Source organism: Amblyomma maculatum, chromosome 4, assembly GCF_055883805.1.
Source record: "Amblyomma maculatum isolate TAMU_Amacu chromosome 4, ASM5588380v1, whole genome shotgun sequence".
NCBI lineage: Eukaryota > Metazoa > Arthropoda > Arachnida > Ixodida > Ixodidae > Amblyomma > Amblyomma maculatum.
In genome coordinates, this window is record NC_139347.1 from 97,493,546 (window position 1) to 97,520,604 (window position 27,059).

The following is a 27,059-nucleotide window of genomic DNA, read 5'->3' on the forward strand; positions in this document are numbered from 1 at the left end:
GGTTTTTTTTTTTTTTTTTATAAGTATTATGACACCCGTAAACACAACAGCAGATCGAGCTGTTAGTTTCTCTTTGCGGGGAGCCATGAACGTGTGTCAAGTCAGCAAGCGCGCACTCCTGCAATGTGCTTCGCTCTCCATGTCGTGCTTCTACGTCTTTTACGTCAGGCTAGGCTTCCCAAAAGCGAGCACCGAGAACAGCTGGAAACTATCATTAGGAAGTCGTTAGAAAAAAAAAAAAAAAAAAAAAGCTCCCGTTGGGCAGGAAGGCTCCGCGCTCTCTACAACACAGGCTGTGTTCGAAGACCTGCCAGCGCTGGTTACAACAACTTTTAGAGCTCGAGTTGGGTCCAGAAGTAAAAAAGAAAAAAAAAGGCCCGTTTTTTTTCTTTTTTGTGTGTTTTTCGCGTGTTGCGCGCTCGATACAAACAAGCGATCGCTCGTGCATGCTTGAAAGAAACCTAGCGTCAAGTACTGTAAAAAAAAAAAAAAAAAAAAAAAAAAAAAAAAAAAAAAAAGAAAAAAGTGGGAAATGCGCAGCCGAAACGAAAAGCAATGGGATATGAGATTCGAAATGACTAAGTACGTACAGGCTCTTGTTTTAGTCGCTGTTTATTTTTTATTCTTACGGGGAACCAAGAAGAAATCGGAACACAGCGTCGGCGCTACCCACGGTTGCGGATCCAGACAGCCGCCTTTTAGTAAGTAAGTAAGTAAGTAAGTAAGTAAGTAAGTAAGTAAGTAAGTAAGTAAGTAAGTAAGTGAGAAGTCCTGATCCCTTTTGACTCAGGGCAGGCGTTTGTCAACGCCACAGGGGAAATGGATAGTTAAAGGAAAAGAGCAGTACATCACACATTGCGTCACTGTGCACTGAAATATGTCTTTCGTTACAGGCACCGTCGGTCGAACGGCCTCATGGGCCGGCGTTGCTGCGACCCGGTTGGAATAAGCTAAAAGCTTGGTGCAACCGGGTGAAAATAAGCAAATCGTTATTGCAACCCATGGATTGGCTTGGCTTTGTTTATTATTTTCGGATTGAGGTTTTTGCAGGAAAGCCCAAGGCAGATCACGTGTCGTGTGTTTGTAAACGACGTTTGGAATGTGTGGTCGTGTGAATCGCGATTTTTGCGCCGCGCACATTTCGTGCCTCAGTGCTCATCTTGCAGTTTCTTCATGGATTACGTTAGTAACGACAGAGGCGATAGACGCAGTAGAGGCTTCGTGCATCCACGGAAGTTGAAAGAGTGCTCCTACCTGCGGACCCCGTCGGTCTCTCCGTTCATTCTGCAACAAATCATATTTGCGTGTTGCTTCACAAACAGTGCGTCTTGGATTTATTTTTGAAGCATGAATGGTGCACAGTGTGGCATACTAGAAACCAAGAGCGTATGTAAAAGGCCTGTTTATGGGGATCGTGATTTAGTTTGTGCTGCCATGGAAGAACAATATTCTCAACGTGTAGGTGGTCTTGGCTTTCGTTTTGAAGGTTGCGGTGTTTATGTAATCACCGTATGTGATCGCTTGGCTGATTCTGGAAGGGCGTTTATGTGCTCTTTCTTTTGCAATGCCGGGCACTCCAGATAAAACCGGTCTTTTCAAAGCTGCGAGCAGTTTTCCCAAAACTGCCTTAGCGAAAGGACACTTCTATTTCGCGTTATTCACGAGGTGTCCGCGTTCGCGTAGTGTGCAAGAGTGTGTAAAATATATTTAGCATTATCCCGTTCCTACGTTCCCTGAATCGCACAGGGTATAGGCACTAAGATGGAGCCGAAGTGGTGCCTTTCGCCCTCAATATATCCCAATATTAACTTCGAAAAATATACCCAGCAGGTTCGGTACTCGATTTTCTTTTACCGCTTTTCCCAAGTTGCGTCGCCTGTGTGCACGCATTTTTCACGTTGCCCGCATTGTGCTGAAGCTGCCTGAATTGAACAAACCTCTATCCTGTAGTTTGATCCAAGGCTTTCTGACCGACCGCGCGCGGTTTGTTACTGCTAATACCCAGTCCTCTTTTTCAAAGTTTTCTTTCAGCTATGTGTTCCACAAAGCACTGTCCCTTACTCTGAACGATCTCCCTTCAGTAACTTCTACCACCTACACTTTAGTTGATGACTGTGTACTTTGCTGCTCTGTAACCAACTCGTCCGACGTTTCTGCCTTATATCTATATCTAATTCACATACAATAGTGATGTGCTATGTGGCTTCTGTCCCTGAGAAGCTTTAGACTATTTTGATTTCTTCTCACCACTGCCAAAACAACACATCCTACTTACAAAATTAACACTAGTACTATTTTTTTAAAGAATTCGTTTAAGTACCTTGGTATTCACCTCACTAATGGCTTAGCATAGTCTTGCCTTGTAAGCCATGTAACTAATTACTCTAATAGAACTGTTGGATACCTCTATCGTAACCTACCCATGGCTGGCACCTTCTTGTGTAAAATTACTAGATTACAAAACCCTTGTGTGATCACAACTTTAATATGCCAATGATATAGTTGATCCACACTACTGTAACTTTACTGAACCTTATGAGCCTGTTCAAAACCGTGCCACCAGTTTCATTCCCTCGAATACTCCTTCAGCATCTCTGCCATGAAGTCTCTGTTACAGTCTCTGTTCTCGTCGCTGTACTTCATGCCCCTGCCTTTATCACCAGCTTTTCATACAAGACCTCATGGCAGTCGTCTCGGCTAACCTGTGTATAGAACACCTCGCACAGGTCATCGTAAATGTGGCGTTTCACCGCGTGCCCGCACAACTACATTTCGTGAGTCATTCTTCGCAAGCACTGTTCACAACTGGAATCATCCCTCATCAGTGATCCTGTAAGCTTCAATACTGCCATCGAAGATCCTGTCTAATCACAGCCATGTGTACCACTCATCATCATCAGCCTGACTATACCCACTGCAGGGTGAAGGCCTCTCCCATATTTCTCTACTTAACCCGGTTCTGTGCTAGCTGCATCCACTTGACCCCTGCGAACTTCTTAACCTCATTCGCCCACCTAACTTTCTGCCGCCCCCTGCTACGCTTTCCTTCCCTTGGAATCCAGTTTGTTACCCTAAGCGACCATCGGTTATCCTCTCTTCGCACTACATGTCCTGCCCATGCCCATTTCTTCTTCTTAATTTTTTAATTACTAGCCACTAGCCTGTCGCCATTTATCACTGTGCACAAGCCCTTCTGTAAAGTCTCCCATTAGGACCTCTGAGGTATCAATAAACACATAAATAAAAGCATGGTTGATAAAGATTCCTTACAATATGGGAACTGTGATTATGTTCGGCAGGAATATATATATGTAACTGGACCATGTTGAACGGTGTTGGCACTATTGTCTTTCCTGTGATGTTGAACTCAGAAATTGGGATACTGAGTGATAACACTGACATGGTGGCTTGCCTTTTGAACTTAGAATTTGATTGCAGTATTCCTTTCTTTGCATCCATCCTAAATGCAGGGGTGGAAGTGCTGCTCCATTCTGCTCCAGCCTGCTTTCCTTGCTCCAAAATTGCTCCAACTCGACTGCATCAATGTTCTGACATTAAATTTAGTGGAGCACGGTTTTGCCGCTCAGTGGGCCATTACTGGTATTGACAGCAAGAACCGCAATCCGAGACGATTAAGTTAATCGACTATGAGAATCGCAGCTGGGCAATGGTCTGTTGTGGAATCGCAGCTGGGCAATGGTCTGTTGTGAGTTCTGTATACAGGGTATGTGGCTGGTATAGTCAAAACGATGGCAGCACACCGGTAGCAGTGGTGTAATGCATCTCACCTGAGCCTAATACGTATAAAATTTTAATATACTAGAAAAGTATGCAGCATAATGTTTGCTTATAAGCAAATTTGAGGAATTCATTACGGAAAATGTTCTGTGCACTTGATATAGCACCTACTCCCAGCCTTTTGAATCGCCTGTGGTGAGGGAAATGAGATCAGTGAGTGAAGCAGGCACACCAAACTACTACAAGGTAGCGAAGCACTGGAAGTAGTAGACGAATATGTTTACTTAGGACAGGTAGTAACCGCAGATGTAGATCATGAAAGGGAAATAACGAGAAGAATAAGATTGGGATGGAGTGCATTTGGTAAGTATTCTCAGATTATGACTAGTAGCTTACCGGTATTGCTCAAGAGGAAGGTATACAGCAGTTACATCTTACACCTACTCACCTATGGAGCTGAAACGTGAAGGCTAACGAAAAGGGTTCTAAGTTGAGGACAACGCAGATGACTATGGAACGAAAAATGGTAGGTGTAACGTTAAAAAATAGGAAGCGCATAGAGTGAGTTAGAGAAATAACGAGTTAATTACATTCTAGTGGAAATCAAGAAGACTAAATGGGCAGGGCATGTTATGCGTAGCGAAAACAACCGATGTTCACTTAGGGTAATAAACGATTCCAAGGGAAGCAAATCGTCGCAGGGGACAGCAGAAAGTTAGGTGGGCGAATGAGGTTAAAAAGTTTGCAGGAGTAAAGTGGATGCAGCTAGCACAGGTAGGGGAGTATGGGGGAGGCCTTCACCCTGCAGTTGGTATTGTCTGGCCGATGATGATGACTACGAGCCATTGGAAACTTGTCCAGCTGCAACGAACTACACGGTTTGTTTCCAGTGAATCTGCTGTGAATACAAGCAGGTGCTTCACCATCTAGTTTGTCATGCCTACGACAGACAAAAGCACACTTGGAACTCTTATGGAGGTGATGCCACTTAGGTGCCAGTCACTAAATGTGTTTTCAAAAGTGTTGTTAAGTCATACAGGGCCTATCGCCAGTGTGTTGAAACTAAGATAGCTCAAGCAATAATTTGAGCAGGCACAGAAGGCCATAAAGTAATGAATTTGAAGGGGAAAAAGGCTACACTTAAAGTGCCACCTATCTTCCCTGAACGCGTTACTGGCCAGTATCCAGAAATTTATCAGCACAGGCGCAGGATCAAAAAGAATGTGCACAATATACAAAGCAGAAATGTACTGTTCATTGATGTGAACTTCGAACTAGTGGCAATACTTGAGTGCATCAAAGTGGTGAAGTCCACCTTCGAATCTTACAAAACAGTATAAATCTCTTAGTTAAACGATCTTCAATTATGAAGTGTAGAAGGCAACATTCCATTTTCTGCTATTTAACCCTTCGACTGGTTTTGCTGTACAGGTGCTGCGGACGCATGCCGTCCCGCGGCGTTTTTGCAGTACGGGTATTGCGCTAAACGCATAGCGTTTGAAATAGTTCGACACTGGAGGTGATTTTTTTTTTTTCGGAATATTCGACACTCAAAGGGTTAAGTGAGGAAGCTAGAATTCTATCATTAAAAGCGAGTCTGGAATCTTGCTCCAAGACAATGTGATTGTTCCAAAACTCTCGTTTTATTGCTTCAAAGCTGCTTCGTAGTAACTTTATTACTGCTCCCTGAGCTGTTCTAAAATGCTTGAGCCTGCTTCAACCTGTGTAAATATGATTACTTTCTTCCTCTGTACGGCGCTTCAACCAAGAAAAAGCTCGGTTATAATTTCTTTTCCGTGTTTTTTTGCTTGTGTGACTAGACTATTTAAACTAGTATTCTACCTTGAGGTCTAAACCAACTTAATAATCTCCTTAATAATAAGCGAAGCATATAAGCAGAAGGAGCGATCACTTTCACTTTGACATTAGATGTTGCAGAAAGTCAAGTTCATCATGGTTGACAGCAAAGTCTTATTCATTGTAATAAATTTACGGCTGTATCAATACTTGTGCATGTTACTTTTGGAATGAGGTCTGTGAGATTGAGATAGATGTGGTCAGAGGTAGGGAGGTGAACACAGCACCGACTGTCAACTGAGGTTTATTCGAAAACGGAGGAATTTATGCACATTTTCTTAACATGTGACTCAGCCGAAGTCAAAACGTCATATACACATGTACCAGTTTTCTCTCCTAACAAAACATTGACAAAAAAAAGTGACAATAAACAAGAAATCACTAAAATCCAAAACACAAGTGAAGTAGTATACACCATGAGCAAGCACATACCTCACCGCTAAACATTCGATGAAGACAAATTAAAAAGCCAGGTTGAGCTGTATATGGGCTTCCGTTTTTAAAATGTAAAGTATGAATGAGCAGGATTAAGTCGTGTCGTTAGCCTTAAAAACCACCCGATATAGAACCGAAAACTGCCATACAAGAAAAGATATAACATAACTTTTCTTCCCCGACCTGGTGGGCTTGGCTAGTCTTGCACCAGCTGAGACTGGTTGGCCTTGGTGACCCGTACTCAGGACATTCTCGGTGCCTAATGCTCCGTGTCATTAAAGTTTCTTCCTCCTTCTCCCAGTGCATTTCTTTTTTACCGTTTCCACCTAAAGCATCTTGTCCCAACTATATCTCCCATTTGCATTAACCTAGAACACTGCTTTTCCTTTGCACCATTGCCATTCAGTCCCCCATTTATCTTAACTCCCCTCCTTTTAATTGGTACACCTGGCTGGAGTCCTCCATGTCGAAGTGACAGATGGCCCTGGTTCTACAAGTTGCAAACCTCTTTGGCACTCATTTTTGTAACGAAATAAAGTTTATTACTACTACTTCTACTAGATCCTGAAGTACAGTTTAAAGAGTTGAGGAAAGGTCTACAGGGACCAGCATAGCTGGGAGCGAAACTTAAAAAACACAATTACACCTTAAACTTGGGTCGTTTTATTTTGCAGTTCATAACTTATATTTCGGATAGTTACAATGAAGCTCTGAATGGTCGCTTTTGATCGTGCTTCTATACCTTAACATTTCTAACAAGGCATTAATGCATTCTAGAAAAGAAAGCAAAAGCCTTCAGGGCTAGGCTTTTTTTGTGCAAGATACTGTGCTTCTAAGTGTTGCAATTTTTTAGAAAAATTTGGCATTGGCAGAACAGCCAAGGTGAGTATTAAATTTGGGTAAAATGAATTCTGCTTTAACCATGCACTCTAAAATTGCCTAGTACTCAGTAATTTTGGGGGTGCTATTAAAATCACTTCTCACATTTCAAAAGCTTTTTTCTGTTTCTTCTTTGGCTGCATATACTGCAGCTAAGTCTCTTGATTTTAAGCGAGTATCTGAATTTTAAGGCGCTTTTGATGACTCAGTACTCGCACCTTTTCCTTTCTTAGGAATTTTTCCCTCAAGTTCAAGTTTGTTTTTCATTTCATACAAAGAGGAAGCAGCCACAGTTAAGCAACTACTGTTAGTTTCTTGATGAGCTGGCCCATCAGGTGATGAGGAATGCTTTACATATACTGATTCACTAAATGAGAAGCATGGGCATATTCAACTCAAATAAAATTAGCTACCTTTTCTTAATCTTCAAAAAGCATTTGATACAGTGACCCTTAAGATTTTAACTGCCAAACTGAACTACTTAATTGTCTTCTGCTGTCCATTTATCGCTATTTATGAATTTTTTGCATCAGAATAAACAACCAAATCAAACCTGGTGATAATGTATCAGTAAAGGGGGCTGTAAAGGGTGGGGTTTATTCCATCTCCCATATTTTTTTTCTTAATTTCATAACACAAGCCCTAAAATTTAAGCTTCCATGAGATTGACCTTCTAGAATGAACAAATTATGTCACTAAGTGTTCTGACTGAGCAGTTTCAGTGAATAAGAATGTTGGCACCATGCAGGGGGTCATGCCGACGCCCATGTCAGTATCTATATCAGTGTAAACTTTCCCAAAACATAATTCTGTTGCCGTATTTAGCGCAAGAAATTTTGATGCGCGGGCTAAATTGAAACCACTGTGATGATTGAGCGCGTACCTGGCCATAGCCACCTCTATTTTTTCGACCTGGCACTCTTATGAGCCCGCTTCATATATACCTTGCTCTCGAAGCTTGCCGTCCCTGCTGGCCGCTACGAAGGAACAAGTGACAACTTCGGAGCAGTACGCTGCCATCTACGCTACCTGCTCGGGTAGTTCGGCCGTACACAGGCGAAACCGAAACTATACGGCGGGTGAGCGCAAATCGTCATGCTAGTCATGCATGCTGATCTTTACGATTCAATACGCGCCATACACCCCCGCGGGTGTCACTCTTTTCATAATGTTCGGGAGCGCCCGGGAGGAATGGCTAGCGAAGCGATCGTACAACGTACACCCGTACATGCCGCGCGCACTAAATTATCCTCGACCGAGAGGTTTCATTTTCTGCCATGCGCGGCCTAAATTCATGTGCTAAAAGCGGGGACGATAACGCTGTTTCCAAAAATTAAAAAACTGATGCAGATATATTATAATTGCGACCTCACCTATACAAACATATAGCTATTAGAAAATGAGGCGCTAGTGCGCATGACTAGTTAAAAAGTATTATCAGTTATATATCAGCACCTGCTTAATTAATTGTTACCGCGTGTTACCTATTGCCTGCTCCACACCACCACAGAAATCGCACCGCATACGCGGGCACAATTGAAAGCCTCCAGCCAAACCAACCCGTGAAACTGCATGTTAATTTTGCAATTTGCCCGCAGTCCCGGCATAGTTTCTTTTTTCACGAATCGCACCCGCGTAACCAGCAGCGGAGGCTGCAACGAATTGCATGCCGCCTGTAAGCGTGTACGTGGCGTCGATCGGCATCGCAGTGCACCGTTGTGATCAATTAAGAGCCAACAGATCCCGTACGACTTTGTTGGCCAGCGTGTATAAACGAACTGTCTGGCGACTCAGGGTAAGCCACGCGCTAATTCGACCAGGAGGTGACTTAGTGCCAGGAATTGCATGGTTGCGATTTTATAGGAGGTCGAGATCGAATTGCGATGGCCCAGTGGAAGCTATGTGGAACGGGACTGCATGGCCATGTCACAAAAACGTAGCAGCCGCGGGCAAAACAAAACACCCGACAACGGAGCAGTGTCTTCTGCAGTGTCCCCCCCCCCCCCCCCCTCCCCCGCTGTGCTAGTGCTGTTGGCGTACTCGACTTCTGTGTCCAAGGGTGTGGGATTCAATCCTGTCTGAGGTGACTGCTTTTCGATGGGAGCGAAAACTAGCAAGGCGCCCGCGTACGTGTACTGCGCGATATGTCAGCGGTAAAAACCCAGCTAGGTGGTCGAAATTCTCGGAGCCCTCCACTATACACGGCGCATCTCATAGCCTGATCGAGCTGCTTTGGGACCTCATAAACCAAACCAAACCATCTTTTGCAGTGCAGTTTAATTCGTCCCCCACGTACCCACCTCGCATACACAGCATATGTAACGTGACTCATTCGAACATTTGGCCTCGAGAGCTATTATACGAACTGAAGTGGAAGCGCGAATTTTCACGTGGCGCTTGATCTCAGTGCGTGGTTATGCATAGGTTTGTTGTGAACATATAATGTCGAAAAAGAAGTAAATTTTTTACTATATATTTTGCGCGGCCGGATTTACAAGCAATGGTATATCCAGCAGCCAAATGACCGTGTATATCGAACAATTTGTTCAAATTATTCCATGGTCGTCTCTAACAAATCCAATGCGTAAGATATGCATCAGGGTGCATCACCGAACTTTCTTCCTCTGATGCGCTCTTTATTCGTTTCGCCGGTTACGCGACTGCCATAGGGCTGGGCTGTAAACTAAACTCGATAAAATATTTGATTTATGTGCTCAATTAGTAGAGCTGGGCTTACCTGCTTAGCGCAATAATCAGCGAAAATTGATGGCCATTAGCAACCAAACTGGAAAGAGGGTTGAATCCGTGCCGCGGAGGGCGTGGCGCCGCTGGGAGACGATGCGCCGGTCGATAGCTGCGAGTCGATGACCAGACGCATAGCATGCTTGGTCTGTAGAGGTGAGCACTGCACAAGTGCTACCGATACTTTATGTCGTAGTCGACAAGAAAGAAGTGAAAGCGATTAAGTTGACTTACGCTACACTCTCTCCAGGCGTTTTAATTGAGCAGTAGCCCACCCATGTTTGGTGTCAGTGCTGCGTTTTCATTTTTAGTATCAACCACGCAGCTCAATTAGACCACTATTAATTGTGCTTCAGGGAGTATATATGACAAACACTAAGTGACGACTAGATATATCAAATTTTCTTTATTAAATATAGTAGTTGGCAGGGCCCTTACCTGCAGGTATACGTAAAGCCTGATAGCATCTGGTTTAAGCACCCTTCCATATGTATTTCATGGAAATCAGGTTAAGCCTAGCTGAGTCCACTTAGAAAGGTACCCTCTCGCAAAACGTGGCTGGCCAGTGCGAAAGCACGAAGGTGCTGTATAGAAACTAGCAGATGCCGTCCTTGCATGATGGAAACTGGCAGCTTGAAATATGAAATCTATGTGTGCCAGGAGGAATTCTATGTAATATTAAGCATTGCAATACTTTGCTTGAAAGCATATGCTTCTTTTTTTACTCATTAGTTTCATTCACAGTGCACATGGGGTGTCCACTCAGCGACATCTGCTCTATTTTCCTTTTCCAAAAGCTTGCTTTGTCCCTGACAGAGTACTGCCAAATTTTTCACTTTTTTAGGCGAAGAAAATTTCTCACTGCAAAATTGAAAAGTGTGCCAAGCAATTAAGTAAGGCAACAATGCTATGCTTCAAAATACTCAGGCTACTGGAGGCATTAAGCTGAAGGTTTCATCATTAAAATCGTGTCAAACATGAGGATAGTCCGAAACTGAATTGATAAACTACTAAAGTTAATACTGCATTTATGGTTCCAAAAATGGCTGGCGTCACACATGCATGCTGATGGTACAGTGCAGCAACTTTTGCTGCTATACGTACCTTAATTTCTATTTCTCATTTTTTTGGAACGCTGTCATATTGACAATGCTATTTTTTAACTGCTGATTTTACTTACAATTACTGTGCCTAAAGGTTAAAGGTGTGGGAAAGGTTATACCAGAAACTGAAATACACCTAAATTGAGCAAATGCAACAAATATTTCAGGGGCACTTCTGCACCGCTGTTAAGGAAAACATGCCACAGCATTTAAGACTCCTGTATCCTCATCCCTGTACATTTAGTTGGCTACTTGTTGACTCACCAATCTTAGTTTGCACTTTTATCACACATACCAATTTGTAAGTCTACTAATTACCACATGATGTGAATGAACTAGCAACTCACACATCTGACTTCGGATTCTGAAAGGCAAAGAGTTTTTCTCATGCCAAAAGGAGCTGCTTGGGTAGGCAGCTGGACCATATCATGGTCCCCACATCACCCAGACCAATCCATCCGGTCATACACTTACCTCTAAATATTATCTACGAAACATATCTGTGAATTTTTCTTACTTCACTGGTTTTGCAGATTATTTCCTGTCTCAAAAGGAATAACAGAAATACATGTGGTTCTATGACACATACAGTAAATACTTACCTTTCTAGGTAGGCTACAAAAGGGAAGTAATGCAGAAGGTAGGCAGTGTAAACATAAATATGTGTGTCAACGTGGTGTTTTGGCACTGGAGTATCTATTACTCCAATCATGAGCGTTATTAATGAATGAAAGGGCACATAAGTAGGAATACTTTATTTTGACACAGAAGCTATGGCCAACGTGTGTAAGTGAAGTGCAGACTTGTGAGTACACTGTTGAGCCAGTAGCACAGGGAGCAGTCAACTTGGACCAGGGAATGCCATGCTTTGAAAGGTGGGCAGCTGTTGTGATCTCTTGACTAGCATCAGTCACGTGCAGGATCGGCCGTCATGGGGAGAAAAAACAAAAGTATGCAAGCTCAGAACAATAACAAAACACTCAGAGAAATTCAGAGACCATACCAAATTTAAATAAAAAGATAACAGGACTGCAGACTATGCAGCAGCTCATATATTCTAACAGTGGATTTGCATATGGTCACTACACCCTCAAAAAGGAAAGCACAAATGCTGAATTCATGACTCGTCAAAGGAACCAGACCAAAAGGAAAGTGTGCACCATGTAGCATAGCTCAAGAATGAGAAAAGCCAAAACAGCAAAAAAGCTACCCTAAGTAAGGCCAGTACTAGTGCTCTCTGCATGCGTGTGACAATGTATCACTGCAGTGCACATGCACAGCAGAAATGGACACCGTGGGTGGTAAAGAACTGATATGAAGTTATCAACACTGGCTGCAGACATCAGAACAGACAGGTGATTGTGCTTTGGTATAACGCAAGCGTGCAAACTTTGGTAGGTTGTGAAGCATATAAACAAACGTTGAGACATCTTGAAAACCACGTGTGCACATTTTCATTTGCTGCTGTATCCAAGAAGTTTCGATTGCACTGTTCATTAGACGACATGCGTTGCTCTCTGATTGTAGCGTTTGTCGACTACACAGCATGATTCCAGAATTGCGACTGACTCAGCTGTGAGCATTTCATTTTTCTAAACTTGCGAAATCCTTCCTATGGGCTGTGAAAAAGAATGAGGAACTGTTCCACCGAAATGTAGTCGCTCGCCCTCTATAATGCACATGATGGCAGCCATAAGTCATTTTGTGCCAAACAGTAATTTCCATACAAGTAACAAGAAGTTCTCAAACTATGTGACAGGACCATAGCTATTTACTTTGAGGGTGGCCACAGCAAACAGGCAACAACCACAAGATGGCCAAATCCCTCACCGAACTACAGCACCGTTGCCAGCAGTTGCTACAATGCTAGCATCATAAAACCTCTGGCTGTCTTTGATATATGGTCCTCATCACAAATACACCAGTTCATGTTGTTAAGGAGGCTGTCCATGAGCATCATACTTCTCAAAGCAGCTAAAAAATATTGCAAACAGAGACCAACACTTGATTTTAAGTGCAGTAGCAGCACTACTAACATTCAGTGTGTTAATGGAGTATAGGCACTCAGAAACAGATAAGACAAAAATTCAATTATAAATTATTTAGCAGTTGAAGATAAAAACCAGGTGATGATCTGTACAGAGTAATGTTTTGCATGTCGTTAACAAGCAAAATGCGACCAAAATTAGGTGCATATGCTCCTGTAAGATGAAGTGCTGCACTGGCCTAGCCCAAGCAGTGCGAGTACCTCCAGTCAAAACGCTTTCAAGTGCCATCATCCATGAGATGGTAGCCCAATAGCAATCGGAATTTTCATAATGCAGCGTTCCTTATCTTCGGCCAGCATTTTTCACTCTTCCCAATGGATGCAACCCTCCCCAAAACTCCAAACTGAAGACATCAATTCAGTCATGCAGAATTGTCAATAATGACCTGAACCACAAACCAACTTGGAGGTGGAAAGCAGGCTCGAGTACTTTGAAGCTATAAAACGGGAGTTTTGAAGCACGTTTCTAAAGTCAAAAGATTTTTGGTTGGTTTGTGGGGTTTAACGTCCCAAAGCAACTAAGGCTATGAGAGACGCCGTAGTGGAGGACTCCGGAAATTTTGACCACCTGGGGTTCTTTAACGTGCACTGACATCGCACAGCACACGCGCGCCTTGCTTTTCACCTCCATCGAAAAGCTGCCGCTGAGGCCGGGATTCGATCCCGCAACCTTGGGAACAGTAGTCGAGCGCAGTAACCACTGCGCCATCCCGGCGGGGTTCAAAAGATTTTATTAGCTGAATTTTTTATACCTGACATACCAAAATAACCTATTTGATTCCTTTTTATTCAAAGATCAATGCATTGCTGAAAATACAAGACTAACAGCCAAAACATGTACAGATGTTTAAAATAACACAAATGACCTTAGCAACAATTTGGAACAAACTAGCAGAAAATGCAATGCTTGTTTCTATACTTGATGCCCGAACGATAAGTTTGACTAAAAACATGACTCTTTTAGCTTGAGAAATGTGGACTATACCACTATGATGTGCTCAAGCACCACTAGACTAATTCGGAGTTCACATCAATAAGCAGAACATTTCCACTCTCTATCTTGTGCATATAATTTTTTTTTTATCCATGCCTGTTCTGATAAAATTTCCAAGGCACTGGTCAGTAATAACTTCAGTGAGGATAGACTGCACTCAAAGATAGCCCTTTCCTCCTTCAGATGCCCTACTCCATGGCTTTCTGTCAGAGGCTTCTCATGTTTTCGCTTGAGTGGCACCGGAGCTTCCTTAATTTTAACATGTTAATGATAGGCCCTCCATGCCTGCCCAACACTTGTGACATTTCTAATGATTGACACCTTCATGGTGTCACACCCATAATACTGTATGTTTCTGTCTGACGTATGTTTGACAAGCTTGTTATTAACAAAGAGGTTCAATGAAATAGATCTACGACTGCCAGAAACGAGGCTCATGCTGGTCTGGCTTATGGGATTTAATGTCCTAAAGCAACACAGGCTATGAGAGGCTCTTCTATTTAGCAGAAAAGGAAAAATATATAAAGGCCCTGTTCCGACACAGGTATGCAAATCAACAGAATGAAATTGAGGAAAGCATATAATTAACTAATAAAAACAAAATCTGCATTGGTGATGAATGGCAATCAGCAGTGTATCCATTCTCAAATGAGAAATAACTCATTGCAAACTAGGAAAACAAAACAAAAACAAGAAACATGCCACCGTTGAGGTCCGAGACCTCCACATTATGCATCCCATGCTTTACAAACTAGCTACAATAATGGCTATGCAATCTTTTACTTTCAAGCTATTTATGTTGCATGTATCCCAACATAGACAGCGTTCACCAGTGCTAAACTAAACCACAGCAGCAGACGTGGGAATGCCCTGTAAATACAGCAACAAGGTTAACGACTGGGCGAGTTGGTAATCATTCATTTTAAACCAACCAAAAGATGAGACACAGAAGCCAGCCTCATCTTGTTCGCTTCCATTCTTTGTCTCGTCTTTTGGCTGGTTTAAAATGAAATACAGCAAGTGCCAAGTAGAACATGATGTGGAGCGTGGTGTCTGAAGGGTTGTGTATGAACGAGCCGCGGCGGCGCGGCATGCCACTGCTCGTAGTGTGCCCAACCTCCGACAGGCAGCGAGACTCACGGATTCGGGCAGTACGGCCAGTGTGACTCTTTCGTCTTCTAACTCTAGACTGTTAGAAATTCACTGAAAAAGAATGTATTAGTTTAGGCCGTTTACAGTCTCCAAACACACCACGAAACATGTCAGCTGTATTGCATTTCGCTTCTGCTTAAGGGGGGTCATGGCTCTTAAAATTATTTTCCAATTTTTGACCAAATTTGATAAAACCTGGGATTCTGATTCAGTTTCTTGCACTGATTTCAAACATGCAACCACTTTTCCAACTGGCCAATTAGTTCAAGAGATAATGAAATTAATTGTTCATAATTTGCAGAAACAATGAAAAAATAACAGCACTACAAAAAAATTCACATGGACACTTTGCTAGGTACCAGAAAGCATAATGAATACAATGTTAGGAGCATTTGTTTTTTTAACAAGTATTAGCGATGTTATAGCAGTTCAAAGTTTTCAATTTTGCTCTAAATCAGACAGGAAGGCACTCACATTTGGAGCAGTGAATTTTGAACTGCTATAACATCGCTAATATTTGTTATACAAAAGTGCGCGTAACATTGTATTCGTTATGCTTTCTAGTACCTAGCAAAGTGTTCATGTGAATTTTTTGTAGTGCGGTTATTTTTTCATTGTTCCCGCAAATTATGAACAATTTCATTTTACCTTTTGAACTAATTGGCCAACTGGAAACATAATTATATATTTGAAATCAGTGCAAGAAACTAAATCAGAATACCAGGTTTTATCAAATTTGTTGAAAAACGTAGGAAAAATAGCTTTAAGAGCCATGTCCCCTGTTAAGGATGGCGACGAGACGAGCGCGAGAGCTGCCGCTTTCAACTATTGTGACAAGAATTCCCCACCGGAAAGGAACGCGGGGTGTTTGGCCAGACGGCGACAGCAGCCCAAGTCGGGCCATCGGGAAACAAAAAGGCTCAAGTGAATCCCGGCGTCTTCTCGCCTATGTCGGTACCCTCAAGCCGGCCACGCGGTCATCCCCTTCGTCTGGCGACAGCGCGCAACGGCCCTTGCGACGCAGACTGTGTGGCCCAGACCAAGTCCTCGCTAGCCATCTACACTACGCTTCTCCAATTCGTCTTGCCGACGGCGCGCAGTGGCGCGTTCGATATGGTTCGACGCAGGAGTGCCCCCGACAATGGGACGCAGACAGACGCCGATCGACGCAGGTGTGTGCCAGACTGTGAGACGCCGGCAGTCAGTGAGCTCCTCGTGAGCTGCCCTTTACACTGCCACAGCGGCTTCCTCCTTCCCCACCAAGTCTAAACTTTCGAGGGGGCCTCGAAAAAAAAGAAAGAAAAGTAATCGGACTTCTTGTGAGGAGGCTTTAATATTTAGACACCGCGTGCAGCAAAATATAACATTAAAATCTCGAGGAAACGCAAAGTAGCCAATTGCATGCGTATGTAGTCTTCACGCCATGCCAAAACGGCAGTTCATCAAGCGTAGGTATCACCTCCGTCAAAGAAAGAGAAAGCCACTATTCTTCTCAAATTAATGTATCTGTGAACTGGAGGCGACGGTGGTAGAAGAAAGACAAGAAGCTCAGGCGACGTAACCGCCTTGTGGTGTGCGAGAGGAGCTGTTATATCATAGCTATATTTATCGCACCGCCGCCAGGGCCGGCATGTGTTCTGGCTGCAATGCTCTTCGCTGATTCTGCATGTAGAAGGTCCCCCCCGCCTCCAATTTCCCCTTTCGAGAAAGATGGCGCCGTTGCGGCAGCAAGACCGTATCTGTGGCTGAGGCGTCCCGAGTGTTGAACAGCAACCTTGGAAAAGGCCAAACCTCATAAAGCGTTCAGACGTTGGCCCTTCCCAGTGGTTTGTATGAGGTTTCCAGTTCCTAGTCTCCAGTGGTATACAAAACTGATCATATGCGGAAGCACCTTATCGCAGACCAGACTGTCTGTGCTCGCTGATAGCTGAAACAGCCTCATCCAGCGCTACTCTAATTTATTAGGCGAACGCCAAGCTGCACCACACCAGAGTAACCCGCACATGGCATTTTACGCTTTAAAACATGCAAGAACGGTGTCTGACTGCTGCTCTTCAGTCACAGAGGGGAGTAATTTCATATATTCGTTTGAATTGTTCAATGTGGCCGGCGCATGTCTAATTGTTTACGACACTGACTCATTTAAACATTGCTCATTCAAGATTTATCTTATTTCAACGTCAAGGAGATTTCTAAACTCACGCCTTTGCGGCTATTTCTGTTATGAGACGTTCCAATCAACAGCTAAAAATGAAAACCATACCAACGTTTGGTTTTAAATTTTCTCACAACGAAAAAGAGAGAGAGAGAGAGAGAGCTATGTCTGGAGTAATGGTCCCAAACCGGCTCGAGGTATGAGGACGCTGTAGCACAAGCGTTCGGATCACTTCGGCCACATGGGGTTCTTCAATGAAACTGTCATCTATAAGCATATGCCTGCCATGCTTTCAGCTTCGACAGAAATGCTGTCTCCCAATTAGGATCAGACTGGGGTATCCCAGCTCAGTACTCGAGAGCTTTAATGACTAAGCCACCGCGGTGGCGTAATAAGTAAATAAATAAGCTATGAAGACTAAACCTTTTTCTCGGAGCGTACCATGGTTATTTCATCCGTTTCGTTGCTGCGAAGCCACGGATGTGTATTTTACTCTGACAAAGTGACTATAAATCGGACATCGGCTCTCTGTGTACAAGCCCGAATCCAGCTCGGGCCCGCACGTTTAAGCCCTTCCCGGGTCCAGCAGAAATGTTCACGAGTCGGCCCAGACGGCCCGTGGGCTGAGCCGCACCCGGCTTTTGGGCCGGCCCATGCCCACGCAGTGTCGTGTGAAGCACGTGCTACCTTCACCTGACACTTCTACACAAGGTTTGACGATCTTCTATTTTTTCGGTTCCTGGGGCTGCCTTTCAGTGGGTCGCTTTCTACTTTTCGAAGTCCGAAAGGTAGGCAAGGCCGGCAGAGAATATCGTGGGGACCGCTTCCTTTGCTAGCAACGAGCAACGCTTTGCAGCACATGCCCATTTAACTCTGTCATCCATGTTTTGGACACAAACCTGGGCTCCAAATGCCCCTCACAAACAGTGACTGTATAGCTCGGTCCTATCTTGGTATGCCGGCCGCCATAGCTGAAGCTGTTCGACATGTTTTCGCACCGAAAAAAGCTGACATTTTTCATTGCAGAATACATAGCCTGTATCGCAGTGGAGAACAATGCACGTTTTTTCCACATTACATTACAACTTAGAATATACCATGATCGAAGAAAGGCGTGGAGCGGGGGCGTGAGCGAAAGTTGAGAACTGACTGCCATTCCTTGCAGCAACCAGTGAACCCGCGGCCACCAACAGTCAACGCAGTCTCTCGGCAGCCTACAGAAATCAGCGCATCGGTATCGCCACTTACTGTTCGGTGCGGAGCAGCCCGCTCACGCACTTCTATTCTAACACCATGATGCGGAGGTTGTGGGTCCGGGCCGACCAGTGGCATGTGGCAGTATGGTAGTTTTTTGCTTGACAATTACCTCAGACCAACTCATTATGAAATATCCATTGATAGCCACGCCATTATGGGCATAGAGCAGTGGTCTCAAACTCATATTGCTACGTGGGCCGCATTGACAAAGCCTTTTCTCTCATGACCCAGGAGCCAGAAAATAACAACAGGAAACAAAGTACAATAAATAACGATAAAATGAACAAAATAACCAAAACTTCGTTTTTCCAGATCAAGCCCTTCCATTATTGCAAAAGAAAAGCAACGTGTGCTCCTTCCCGCTTGAATGCCGGACAAAAGCAGCTTCAGGATCGCTCGGAGAGAGGTACTGAAATGACATACCTGTTAATAAATACCACACTTATAATCCTCAGCAAGAAAACAAAAAGCACACTTGGAAATAAAAGAAAAGGCAGGATGTCCGGCTCCTTGCTTTTGAAGGCATAGTGATGTCAAATGAAAGTTCATGCAGATTAAGTGGTCAACGCCTTATCAAAAATGAATGCGTACTAACTGGGTACTAAGTCTGAGCTTATTTTAGTTCGAAATTAGGGCTGGTGGTAATGCTTTCAAAACGTCGGCTAAAAATTGAGCTGGGCAGACTGCATCACGCAGCTTCGGTGGCCGTGCTCCAAGACCCCTGGCATAAAAGGATCATCTCTGATGAGCGGAAAGAGACTGCCCGGCGCTGCTACGCCAGAAGATGCAGGGGATGACAAAGCAAGTGAGTGCGAGGGCGTGCTCACAATTCTTGCTGCTACAGTGAGCCTCATTTGCTAGGCTGCTTTGATTAATGTGAAGCAACCCTGCCACAACCGGCTGGTAGGCATATTGGTGCCCGGAGAAGCTGTCGCTGTTTTTAGCTGCTCAACGGCCCTGATAGTAACCAAATAAATAAATAAAGTTCTTGCTGCAACTTTGTCAAGAATACCATTCGTTAAAGAAGGCAGCTCTGCTAGTTTCTCACAGCGAATTGAGAAGACAATATAGCGTGGTTTGATCGTCCATCTCGTGCAAACATTTGTTTGTTTTTGGAGCTAGTCTGGTTTTCTTAGTCTGAATCAACTGTTACATTGCACACTGTTTCAGATGCATTAATTGCAGCTGAGAAAGAAAGGCTGCGAACTACAAGCTGGACACCGCAGCTGCAGGAAGCTGCAGGGATGCTTGCTTATTCGAATCATTCATGCACTCTATGCAAACTGGTGAGCTGTGCCATGTTCCCCATGTAAAAGTTAAAACAAATGACCAGTCCCGGTGGCACAGCAATTGTTTTGAAATTAAGTACAGGGCTCACCTTGTGGCGTTGGAGCATATGCTGCCTCCGCCTTTCATAGTCCCATTTGTTCAGCCTCAGCAACCAGCAAGCCCATGCTAGACTCCAAAACACATATCAGGAAGGTCCCTGCGTACCCACTATTAGACGTCAGCTTATAAGCGATGTTATGAAATCATTATTCTACACCGCGTCATAGCAATGAGGCCCGAGGGTCACACAAAGGGTCACGTCGCACAAATGGTTAGTAAGTGGTGGTGCACCGAAACAAAAGCTTCCCACACAGGCCTGTGTGATCCTCGCCTTTCCTGCTTCTACGCGTTTTTTTGTCATGTCCTAGTATCTCCTTAAGTCCCTCCATCAGCTCAAAGACGTTACAATCATTAACTATTCATCCAGACCGCTGAAGAAAGCTTACCCAAGTTTCCCGCCCTTTTTAGGCGCACGCAAGGCTGGTAGTCAGGCGTGTTTTACATGACTGAGACTTTCGTGCGGTTGGCCTAATAAACGGTATTTAACCGCATGTTCCTTGGTGTCGAACTACGTTGAGCTTTCGATTGAAACTTTCTATAATACACCTTTGGGCCGTTCGGGCCCACTGCCGGCCAAGCAGGCTCAATGGTCGTCAACAGAACATTCGGGCGCAGGAAGTTGAAAACTAAATGTAGAGTTCCAGACAGCGGGCAATGACTCAATACATGCATACTGAAATACCTAAAAAATAGAAAAAATTGCTTACGTACCGTAAAACACGAGAGCGTACGGCTGGCACGGCGACGCAGCTCCCACGGCTCCGACGACCAGCCATTCTGCTACTAAAATCAAACACTTACCCACAAAACAATAGCCGGACGTGACGTTTTTTTTTAAACCGGATAAGACGTCATGGGTTGCAGCAAGCATTTTGCTCCTGCAACCCGGTTGCAGGAAGCATTTCGCTGCTGCAACCGGGTCGCAGCAGACGGCGCCGGCCTCATGAAGCCTCACGAATCCAATCCGGTAGCCACGTTTGGCCAAAAGTCAAGTCAAGTCACAGCGTCGCAAAATCAGCCAACACCAGTCGTCGCTGCTGCCGGCGTGATTGCAGGGTCATTGTCCCCTGCTTTGTCCGTGGTGGCACAAAACGTTGGCACTGCGCTGTAGCCGCTGTTGTCGTGCTGTTCCCGCGTGGTTCAGAGCTGCTCTGGCAGGGCGGGACCCGTTTCATGTTTTCCTGCCAGTATTTCGGAGTGGCTGTTGCCGTTCCCAAAGCTGAAGCCGTGCCTTCGTGGCTTCGGCGTGTGCTGCTCGGGCCTCTTTGGTCTCGCCTGACAGTGCTAAGCATTCGGCCAAGGTGCACGACTGTGGACCAGCAGGAAGAGCTGGACACTGTTGTAAGATGTGTTGGAGGGTCTCCTCCGGTGCTCCGCACAGTCGACACCTTGGATCCACGCCGAATAGCTCGTGCCGGCGTTGATTTGTGAGCAGGGCGCCAGTGCGGGCCTAAAATAGAAGGGCGCTGCCTCTGTCACCTCGGTAATATGATGGTGGGGATGGTTCGAGTTTATGCTGGCAGTACAGCGGCGCCTCCCAGACGGCGCCACATGTTCAGCCAAAGCTGCAGCGCACCAGGCCCATAGTATGGAGAAGGAGAGCTCGGCCGCTGCTCAGCGGCGCAGAAGAGCGGAGAAGTTAAACTCATCCGATCCCGAGGTGGTTGCCTGGCTGGTGGCTGCCGATAATAGAAGGAATGAGCGTAAGAGAGCTAAGCGTGCTATGGAGACACCGGAGCAAAGACAGGAACGTCTAGCCAAGCAACGTCGCCAAGAAGCTGAACGGCGGGCTGCTCGGTCTTCTGCGCAGCAGCAAGAAGGCATGGCCGTCGAGGACGACACCAAGACTCGGCGCCTGACTGACCATGTGATAAAGCTCAGGGGTGTCAGTGCTACGCGGACGTTCGAGGCGGACTTTACAAACAATCCGTTTGGCTTCGCGTGCGACGTACGTGAACGACTGTGGCATAAGAAAGATTTAACGCCGGTAAGTAGCGCCATGCGTGGAACACTGAGCTTAGCTGTGACTAGCCTTGTCGTGTATACATAAAGCTTAATCAAACGATAAACCTGCAGCTGTTGCTTTCGCAACTCAACTAGGTTTAACCTGAGCCAATTTTTTCACCCCTGTTCTTCAAATACGAAACGTTAACTAGGTTCATAATATATGCACAGATAATTGACCTTTTCAGCGACTTCATTTGCACTTATAAAACACATAAACAGTCGAATTTGAACTTGTCGATGCCGGCTTTCAAGTACAGCGCAGCAGACGCGCGCCTCACCGATGGACCCAGAAATCGGAATACCAAGCGTGCTTTGCGGTTCGTTCAGATTGGGTAGATTGGGGCACCACCTATAATTCATTCATTCATTCATTCACTTATTCAGTCATTCATTCATTTTGTGTCTACTTCTTCTAAGTCCTGTGGGGTATTCTTGGGGAGGGGATACCAGACGCGGGTTATGCCGGCCTAATGTCGTGGCGGCACTCTTGGCGTCCGGGGGATGGGATGTGGGGAGGGAGGGGGGGGGGGGGGGGTGGATGACTTCAAGCCGCATCGCTCACCTCTACGGAGAAACTGCTCTTCATGGGGGTGCATAATAACTGGGAAGAATACGCAGAGGCAGTTCGCATGTCTCAGCGTGAGAGACTTGGCAGCCCCACCACTGGCAGAGCCATCTTGCAGATGGCAGGCTTGCAGTCTGACTGCGGGCTGCAAACTAGAACTAACGTCCCCCCTAAATGTAGAAAGAAAACAGTTATACCCCCACTCCCGAGGAATATGCATCCGGAGCATAATACCGAGAGGAGGAATAAGAGCCGAATCGCTAGCAAAACGCTTTGGAAAAATGGATCCCGAAGAGTTTGCCTACGTGGATGCAGCTAGTGGGAAGTCTGGCGCAGTGGTTGCCACAGTAGTCAACAGACTAGGCGCCCCCAAGTCGGCAGCCACTATTCGCAGCCGCAACATAGAGATGGCTGAAGAAGTTTCTGTAGCGCTCACCTGCGTTGAAACGGAAGCAAAATTTGTAGTCAGCGATAGTAAAACTGCTCTCTGGAATTTCATGAAAGGCAGAATCTCGCCGGAAGCGGCGAAGATCCTGGGCGGCAAAGAGTTGACCTGCAAAGTCAACCTAATATGGACCCCAGCGCACGCGTCGGTTCCTGGCAATGAAGCGGCACACGAGTTAGCTCGAGCTATCTACTTCCGGGTAACCGTACAACCGCCGGATTGCCAGAACCTAGATGAATGCACACAAACATATTGCGAAATCATTCAGAATTATAGATTAAAAAGAAAACTACTGCCACCACCGGATAAGACACTAAGTAATAGAGAAGCGACCGCATGGTGGTGACTGCAAGCTGGAAATTTCGTTCACCCAGTATTGGCCTTTCACATACTACCAGGGGAACAGGAAAATGATCTTTGTAAAGCATGTGGGGAGAGGGGTACTTTGGACCACATTGTATGGAAATGCGTTGACTCCCCTGGAGTTGAGGAAAATATCAATAGCAGAGAGAGCTGGGAAGCCCTGCTGCGGAGCGAAGACCCCGCTCGGCAGCAAAAAGCCGTCCGCCTGGGGGCCGAAGCCGCGAAGAGACAAAATCTCTTTGTTTTAGCGTTTAGTCGCGGAGGCTCCAGCCCCCATCCCCTAGGCCTGCGTGCCGGGGGTGGGGGAGTAATGGGCCTCTATTTAAGGTGGACAATAAAAGTTGTCATCCATCCATCCGTTTGTGTTGTGTTGTTGTTGTGGCTGTAGGAAGAAGGAAAAGAAAATGCACGGGCCTGCTACTGGCTCTGTAGCTGAGCCACCTCCGCTACCTCGTGCGGACAGAAGAGAGAAAGTAGAGGAGGAAGAAAAAGAAGAGGGAGAGAAAAACGTGCGCCGCAACTACAGCCGTCATCCACCACCGAAGCAGTGGCAGGTGCAATGACGGCCTACAACAGATAAAATTTGGTGGCTGGGCAGCCCCCGCCGCAAGCGGCGTTGACCTACCGTCCCAGCCCCGCAGGGCCAGGAACTGCCACTGTTCGTGTTGTGGCCGTTGTGAGGTCCACCGTTGCGCCGATGCGTGACGTCACGCCCAACGTTCACGCCTCACCGCCGAGCATGTGCCATTACCATGGCAACCAGCCGCGTCGTTCTACAGGTGTTTTGAAGCTGCGCCTTTCTAGGGAGCTTGACATGAGACCCGTTTTTTTTTTCACGTAGTTAGCCGATGGGCGGGGCTTGACGTCAGCTGACGCAGCGTTCTTAGGTTGCTTGACATGATAAAACAATGATTTATAGTAAACATTTCAAGCTTAAGCAATTTTAGTTGCATTTGTTTTTTGTTTGTTTATGCTTTTAGGTTTTTTAGTGCCTATATTTGTTAAATATCTTTACTATTTAGAATTGAAGGTTGGCAAACACAGCCAAAGCATCGCCAAGCCGAGCGATGTAAATAATCATTCATATGAGTTTTTGCTAGCCTGTGTAGTTGTTGCTTTGCGCTGCGTTTACAGTGTTATGAATATTTAGCTGTGGTGTTGTAACAAGTGCCCTGTGCTCATCCAGCAGCTGTTGGCAGTGGCTTCTGCATGAAAAGGGGCATGCACACCAATCTGTGAGCTGTGCGTATGATTTCGTAGCTGGCATTGCCTGGAGCCTGCAGGGCATTGCTCTTGAGTCGTGGCAGCCTGAACGCTTTGAATCTGTTGTGATCGTTGTGATCTCATCTTGCAGGGTAACGAATATGCGTGCAACGCATCAAGATGGTTGCGATGCATCGATGCAGATAACAATGAAGGAAACGTAGGTTGCGCTTGAAACAATAGTACACCAAGATATCCCATTCACATTATATATATGGGCAAAGGGAATATGGGTTAAGGGAAGCGTCGATGCAGTGTGCGAGTCAGAAATAAACAGAATTGTGCCGTGCATGAATTCCGAAATGTTTCGCATACCAGTAACGGCAGGTAGTTTTCGCGAGTGGGCATGTGCGTGATTAAACGCAATATGAAGGAAGCACTAACCTCGAACTTCTTGAGACATGAAATACTCGCATAAGGAAAGCTGCCGTCCAACGGTTTTTGGTGGTCGCAAGTCGCAGTGGTGAAGGTTCACAGTATATATGCAGCGTACTGAAACCAAGAGCGCTTGAACTTGCATGAGTGGTTTCTGTTATACCTTTGTCACACGGACAGTTTCGATCCTCATTGAACTCGATCTGCATTGAGTTGAATGTAGATCAAGGTTGTCACACGGCAACTTTCAAGTGCAATCGAGCTTGAGCCTGCTTGACTTCAAGCTGCTTCCTCAATCGATCTTGAGATTTCAAGCACACTCGGTCATCGACACCTTCGTCATCAGTGAGCTCTAAAGCGCACATGAGGAAAATTTCTCAATGCTCATTGAAAACGCCCATGTAGCACGGGACGCTTCAATCCTTCTTGAAAACCGCAATGCAGATCGAGTTCAATGAGGATCGAAAGTGACCATGTGACAGAGGTATTGCATACCTTATGAACCTTCTAACTTAATAAGTGGCATCCTTTACATTCAAAATTCACTCACGTGGCGGTATTCTGCTCTGCTTTGAGCACTAGTAATGGACAGTTGATACCCTAACGCTTGCGCACTCTCTGTTTTTATTGTGCGACTGGTTGCCAGAAAGATTAAAGCACTATCAGAATGAAGAATACTGGGTAAATCACTGCGCGAAATAAGCTGACTTCTAAAGGCTCAAAAATGAGTTCACAGCCATGTCACTATATAGCTTCTGCATAAAATAAAAACATCTGTATAGAAGGTAGTTCTAGTCGCTCATAATGCACTCAGCACACATAATGCTCATAATATGATGTAATTTTTTTAATTTCTGAATTATTTGTTTGTAGAATGCCATGGTGCATATACAAGCCTCCACAAATGGCTTGTGGAAGTGTCCAGCAGCATGAGAAGTAAGAGCATGCCCTTTTCAATTGCCGAGTTAGACGCCACTCTTTTTTCTTGTCGGCATTCATCTGCACCTGGTCCTGACGGGATTACTTATTCATCCTTATCAAACCTAGGCAAGGATGGTAGAACTGCACTACTTTATTATTTCAATGATATATGGGCTTCTAGTACTGTTCCTGAACACTGGAAGATTAGCTGCCCGGTTGCTCTTTTGAAGCCTGGAAAGCCCCCTCTCGAACTTGCCTCATACCAGCCAGTTGCCCTAGCAAGCTGTGTTGGAAAAGTTATGGAGCGAATGGTGCTGGCAAGACTTGAGTGGCTTCTAGAGAGTAATGATCTTTATCTGAACATGACTGGATTTCGCCGGGGACGCTCTTCCATTGACGGCGTCATCGACCTTGTGGCGACAGTAGAGCATGAAAAGCGTCACCGTTGACTAGTAGCTGCTGTCTTTTTAGATATAAAGGGGACTTACGACAACGTCCTCCATGATGCTTGGACTTGACGTCATGAGAGTTGGTGGCCGGCTGTACTTGTGAATTGTGAGCTATCTCAGTGGCCGCTCCGTTTACATGACTACGCCTGATGGAGATACTACCCGCTATCAGGTCGGTCGTGGAGTTTCACAGGGAGGAGTCCTCAGCCGAACTTTATTTAATGTTGCGCTAATTGGCCTGGTGAGTGAACTGCCAACTAACATCCACATCAGTGCATATGCTGACGACATCTGCATCTGGGCTTCTGGTCCGACGCGCCCACAACTACGTGCGAGATTGCAACGAGCTGTGTTATCGACATCAATGTATTTACGGCATCAAGGTTTACTTATAGTGGCAGAAAAGTGTGCAGCGATCGCATTTGCAGGAAAATGTGTTAGCCGCTACCCGATTACTCTTCATGGAGTCTTAATACCGTATGTCTCCAGGTACAAATTCTTAGTTGTAATTATTGACCACCGACTATCTTGGTCAAAACGTATTACTATGGTGGAGAAAAGGCTAATTAATTTTTGCTATGTACTTCGTTTCATAGCTGGCGTCAAATGGGGTCCAACTAAGCGCTCCTTAATACAGCTTTACGAGACTGTTTCTTGGCTATATCCGGTACAGTCTCCCAGTACTCTCTAGTATGAGCATTTCCTGCTTGCGGACTTTAGAGAGCGTGCAAGTGCAGGCACTGGAAATATGCCTTGGGCTGCCCAGATTCACCTCTAACAAAGGCACAATTGAAGAGGCACATCCTCGCCCAATATCCATATACTTGTCACACGAACCACTTCGTGTATATTTACGAGCACTTACAAGACACCATTTTCACCCACTCAGCAAGATTCTGGATGAGCGGCCAGACTGCAGTTTT

The 27,059-nt window shown here is 45.2% G+C and overlaps 1 protein-coding gene, 1 long non-coding RNA gene and 1 pseudogene across 2 annotated transcripts in view; 2 read left to right on the plus strand and 1 right to left on the minus strand.

The window, feature by feature from the left end:
• Positions 1-11,497: 11,497 nt before the first annotated feature.
• LOC146191743 (uncharacterized) lies at positions 11,498-20,676 on the minus strand. Its single transcript, XR_014706684.1, has 3 exons — positions 20,460-20,676; positions 19,738-19,845; positions 11,498-11,654 (listed from the first exon to the last, which is right to left on the minus strand). It is a non-coding gene; the product is annotated as an uncharacterized LOC146191743 (long non-coding RNA).
• A 126-nt stretch (positions 20,677-20,802) lies between these two features.
• Positions 20,803-27,059, plus strand: part of LOC146191744 (uncharacterized) — a 181,853-nt gene continuing 175,596 nt past the window's right edge. Inside the window, exon 1 of the mRNA XM_084602260.1 lies at positions 20,803-21,735. Within this exon, the coding sequence (XP_084458386.1) occupies positions 21,262-21,735 (474 nt within the window). The 5' untranslated portion in view covers positions 20,803-21,261. The remainder of the gene's footprint in view (positions 21,736-27,059) is intronic.
• Positions 22,319-23,528, plus strand: LOC146191745 (uncharacterized; annotated as a pseudogene).